General features: G+C 48.2%; 1 protein-coding gene across 1 annotated transcript; it reads right to left on the reverse strand.

Annotated features, from left to right (window-relative positions):
- Nucleotides 1–203: 203 nt before the first annotated feature.
- LOC123060566 (glutathione S-transferase 1-like) lies at nt 204–1,556 on the reverse strand. Its single transcript, XM_044483332.1, has 3 exons — nt 1,262–1,556; nt 1,123–1,171; nt 204–1,012 (listed from the first exon to the last, which is right to left on the reverse strand). Exons 1-3 carry the CDS (start codon nt 1,409–1,411, stop codon nt 522–524), a joined length of 690 nt encoding a protein of 229 aa, XP_044339267.1. The 5' UTR covers nt 1,412–1,556; the 3' UTR covers nt 204–521.
- Between the last annotated feature and the right edge of the window lie 3,107 nt (nt 1,557–4,663).

Here is a 4,663-nt window from a genome sequence, read left to right on the forward strand (position 1 = left end):
CCCATCAGAAAAGCCTAGAAGGCAACGTAGCCATCTACTATTGAATAGCAGTCAACTGACACAAGGGCACCGGACGTGGCAACCATGCATAGATTCGGACGTGCTAGAACAACCCTAGCAAGCAAAATATAAAACAAGTCCACTCTAGAAAACCAGCCTGTATGCCTGTCACTCAAACAAGGATAGTAAAAAAAAAATCAAAAAAACCAGAAAAATGGAACCCTTACGGGCCTAGTATTCTTGGTATTTGCTTTGGATCCATTCTGATCTCTAGTGGTGTACAGTACTATATAGGACATACGGATTAGCAGCATTGACCAGTCCGTTGTTTATTTACTACTAGTGCACAAATTAAAGCGGAATCCAGCGCACGAACAGAAGCGCAAGCGGATTCCTTGCGCTGCTGAAACTGAAAGCATATACTCGAACTAGACGGGCAGATGATCACCCACAGCCACGGGAGGTCTCTTCTCTTGAACCGGCACCGGCACGGCACACACCCGCGCGGAGTGCATAGACATCTAGTACTGCGCACCTAGCTTAAACTCGGTAGGCATATGCTTGCAGACCCTCTGCACCGCCGGCCTGGCCATGAGCATCTCCCACCAGGCCTTCACCTTGGGGTACTCATCAAACACCTTGGCGTACGGGGTGGTCATGAAGTAGAAGGTGAATGGGATGTGGTTCAGATCGGCGAAGCTGATGGAGTCCCCGGCCAAGTAGCTGCTCTTCTCCAGCCGGGCCTCGTAGATCCCCAGCACACCCCTCAGCCGCTCCAGGCTCTCGTCCACGACGCTCCGGTTCGGCGTCGCGCCACCGCCAGGGATGATGAAGGGAATGATGATGCACTCGAACACCACCGGCGAGATGGCCGGGTAGTACTGCTGGGCCTCCACCTCCGTCCACATGTCCACCACTGCTAATTCTTCGATTCCGCTGTTTTCTCCGAGGAGGTCCAGGCCGGCTGTCCCCCCGTACTTGCGGAGGATGTACTTGGCGATGGCGCGCGACTCTGCACTCACTCATCGATTTGTTAGATTAGAGAAACCAATGCAATGGATTTTTAACATGATACTCTTAGACAGGAATGATTCGTGTGTACTGATGTGTTAGAAGGCTCACCGAACAGGACGAGATCGCCATCTTGGAACCCAGGCATCTTCGCGAACGGCTGCAAGGAAGAAAAACACGTAGCATCTCTGTCAAAAATCATCACCTGAACCTGATACGGTGACCGATCGACGAATTGTCGTCTGCTTACGTTTAGCTGGACGTGTTGGGACCTCTTGTGCTCGCCGGCGACGAAGTCGATGGGCACGAGCTCGTACTCGGCGCCGACCTCCTCCAGGAAGAGCATCACCCGTGCGACGTTTGTCAACATCGGATGCCCGAACACCTTCACCGGAGACATGTTTGTCCGTGAACGTACGTGATGGATGCTCTACAGGCAGGAGAAGGAGCAAGACTCTGCTCTGTAGCGTGTGCGTGTGTGTGTGTCAGTGTGTGTGTGTGTGTGTGTGTGTGTGTGTGGGAGGAGACCTTGGATGTTGATCTCCATTTATACACATAGCAGGGAGCACCACACCCGGCCCGCGTGGCCCAAGGAAATAACAAGGCTACATCGACTTTTTAGCTAGTGTATAGATCTGCTTTATTTCATTTCTGTCAAAAAAAATATAAAATGATGAGTGCCAAATGAGCTCTTAAATCATTTAGACCGGATAGAGTAAGTAATCATCTTTGTTAGTTTATCGCATACTCCCTCTATTCCATATTGTGGTGTAAAGAAAGTACTAGTTAGAAATATGTGCGTTGGTACGGATTAGAGAAAGAACTACTCCCTCCGTTCATTTTTGTAGATCACGGAACCAATTTCCGACAGCCCTCAAAACATCGGTAAAGGACCAATATACCCCCCGATAGATAGATTCTAAATTCAAATTACTCCACATCGATCGCGTCCTTCCTCCCCGCGTCGCCTCCCATCGTCGGGGTCTCAACACCGGAACTGGATCCTCTAACGTGGAAAAGGGAAGTCAGGTAAGCTATAGTAGTCAGCTAGTCTAAAATGAAGAAACAAAATCATTACTGTAGCAAAACACTGTAAATCAACTTGCTATTATTACGTCGCTAGCAGTTGGCCCGTTGATTTAGCAAGTGGTAGGCGTCTAGGCGACATACAGTATCACTTTAGCAAGTGGAAAGGTAAAAGAGACTTCCCATGCATGGCGGCTATCCAGCTGCCGACATGTTCCAATGCGGAAGATTCTTCGCTAGCTCTACCATGCCACGATATTCCAACGCGGGAAGATAATCATGTCCTCACAACTTATTTGAGGCTTGAGAGAGATGGTAGCACCGAGAGCAATGTGCCCTCTTGCTGTCTCGAAAACACTAAGGGTGGGTATATGCATATCTTATTAACTAAAAAAGTAGAAAAATGCCTCAAATTCAAAATCAACAAGTAATTGTACATTCTGATATGATTTTCATTGTCACTCAATCGAATAATTTTTCACTATCGATGGAAATGTATTTTTTTTTAAATCTTTGTTCTCATCATTCAGTTGAATGCTACAAGTTCCGAGAGTTAAGCCTGCCAGGGATGAATCATTTTCCAACTTGCCAACGCCTTGCATGTTCTATAAAAAATCAACTTGCATGCTATTATTACGGCGCTAGCAGGTGGCCCATTGGTAGGCGACACATCACTTTCCATGGCTCTAAATTTTCCTGTTTGATGCTTGTGGCCTTAATAGCAAGAGAGACTTTCCACGACTCTGGCTCTCACCAGCTTGCGAGATATTCGTCAAATAGTTCGCTTAGGTGGCTAGAGCGTGGAATAACTTATTCTACTCTTAAACACAAAGTATTAAATCATTCTCTCCATATATAACTAAACTACAATGTTGTATAAAAGACACATCGAGAAGGTTTTACGTTTATCCATTATCCTACAACTTTGATCCTAATAGTAATCATTACAAGCTAGCACAACCTTTCCGTAGGCAAAACACCTCACGAGGTTTGGTGTTGGCTTCAAAAAATCTCTTTATCAAAGTAAACGAGAATGATTAGGCAATGCGCCACACATGAGGCGGCCCTCGTATTACATATACTATATAGGAATACATGAGAGTTACATGCCTTGGAGGCCAAGGGAGATCACAACCATATCATACAAAATCAGGTAGGTTGGGATATTCCTATACATAAGCGATACACGGAGATATACTCTAACATCCCCCCCTCAGTTTGTGCTTCAGCTGCCAAGATGCACAAACTGAAACGGGACTCGGAGAAGAGCTGTGAGGATAAGCCTTTCATCATAATGTCAGCATACTATCGAGATGATGGCACATGAAGCACACGAACCTGACCAAGGGACACCTTCTCGCGAACAAAGTGAATGTCGATCTCGATGTGTTTGGGACAGCGGTGTTGCACCGGGTTGGAGGCCATGTACACTGTGCTGACATTATCACAAAAAATGATCGTGGCAGTAATCAAGGGGTGATGAAGCTCTATAAGAAGCTGACAAATCCAGCAGCACTCTGCAACAGCGTGAGCCACAACACGATACTCCGCCTCAGCACTCGATCGGGAAATCGTGGTCTGTCGCTTGGAGGATCAAGACACCAAGGTGTCACCGAGATAGACACAGTAATCTGAGGTAGACCGTCGAGTATCAGGGCAACCCGCCCAGTCAGCGTCAGAGTAGGCCGTGAGAGTCATGGACGACGACCGAGGAATGTGCAGGCGGAGGTCGAGTGTACCCTTGATGTAGCGAAGAATACGCTTGACCAAGTGTAGATGCGGCTCGCGGGGAGCATGCATATAGAGGCAGGCCTGCTGCACAGCATAGGCGATGTCCGGACGGATGAGAGTGAGATACTGCAAAGCACCAGCATAAATCTGATAGGTAGTAGCATCATCAAGCAGAGCACCATCAGTGGTCGAGAGTTTGACCTTGACGTCAACTGGAGTGGGCGATGGATGACAATCGGCCATACCTGCATGCTGAAGAAGATCCAGGGCATACTTTCGCTGGGAGAGAACCATGCCCATTGGGGTCCCGGGTAACCGAGATGCCGAGAAAAAACGAGAGGTCTCCAAGATCTGTCATGGCAAACTTCGAGTGTAGCTATTGCGTCAAGTGCTGAAGGAGCGCAGATGTAAAAGCGATGATCACAATATCATCAATGTACAAGAGGATGTACGCGAGCTGATGTCCATGGTGGTAGATGAACAGGGAGACGTCCGATTTCGATGCAACAAAGCCGAGGCGATGAGCGTAGAGAGCGAACCATTGGTACGATGCACGGGGCGCCTGTTTGAGGCCATAGAGTGACTTGTGAAGACGACACGCATAGTCGGGGTAGTGGGCATTAACGAAACCAGGCGGCTGCTGGCAATAAACCTCCTCGTCAAGGTTGTCATTGAGGAAGGCATTCTTGACGTCAAGCTGATGGATCGGCCATGCACGGGAAACCGCAATGGTGAGGACGATGCGGATAGTGGCTGGTTTGACAACCGGGCTGAACGTCTCGTCGAAATCGATGCCCGGTTGTTGAGAGTAGCCGCGGACCACCCACCGAGCTTTATAGCGAGCAAGCCGTCCATCCGAAGGAAACTTATGCTTGAAAATCCACTTCCCTGAAAT

The sequence above is a fragment of the Triticum aestivum genome, chromosome 3A, assembly GCF_018294505.1.
Source record: "Triticum aestivum cultivar Chinese Spring chromosome 3A, IWGSC CS RefSeq v2.1, whole genome shotgun sequence".
NCBI lineage: Eukaryota > Viridiplantae > Streptophyta > Magnoliopsida > Poales > Poaceae > Triticum > Triticum aestivum.

Bases quoted from the DNA above. Each gene is read 5' to 3' on its own strand.
- LOC123060566 (XM_044483332.1), bottom strand. From the start codon at position 1,411: ATGTCTCCGGTGAAGGTGTTCGGGCATCCGATGTTGACAAACGTCGCA. The intron at 1,172-1,261 runs GTAAGCAGACGA...TCTTCCTTGCAG, and splicing joins CCCAACACGTCCAGCTAAAC to CCGTTCGCGAAGATGCCTGG. The intron at 1,013-1,122 runs GTGAGCCTTCTA...GAGTGAGTGCAG, and splicing joins TGGCGATCTCGTCCTGTTCG to AGTCGCGCGCCATCGCCAAG.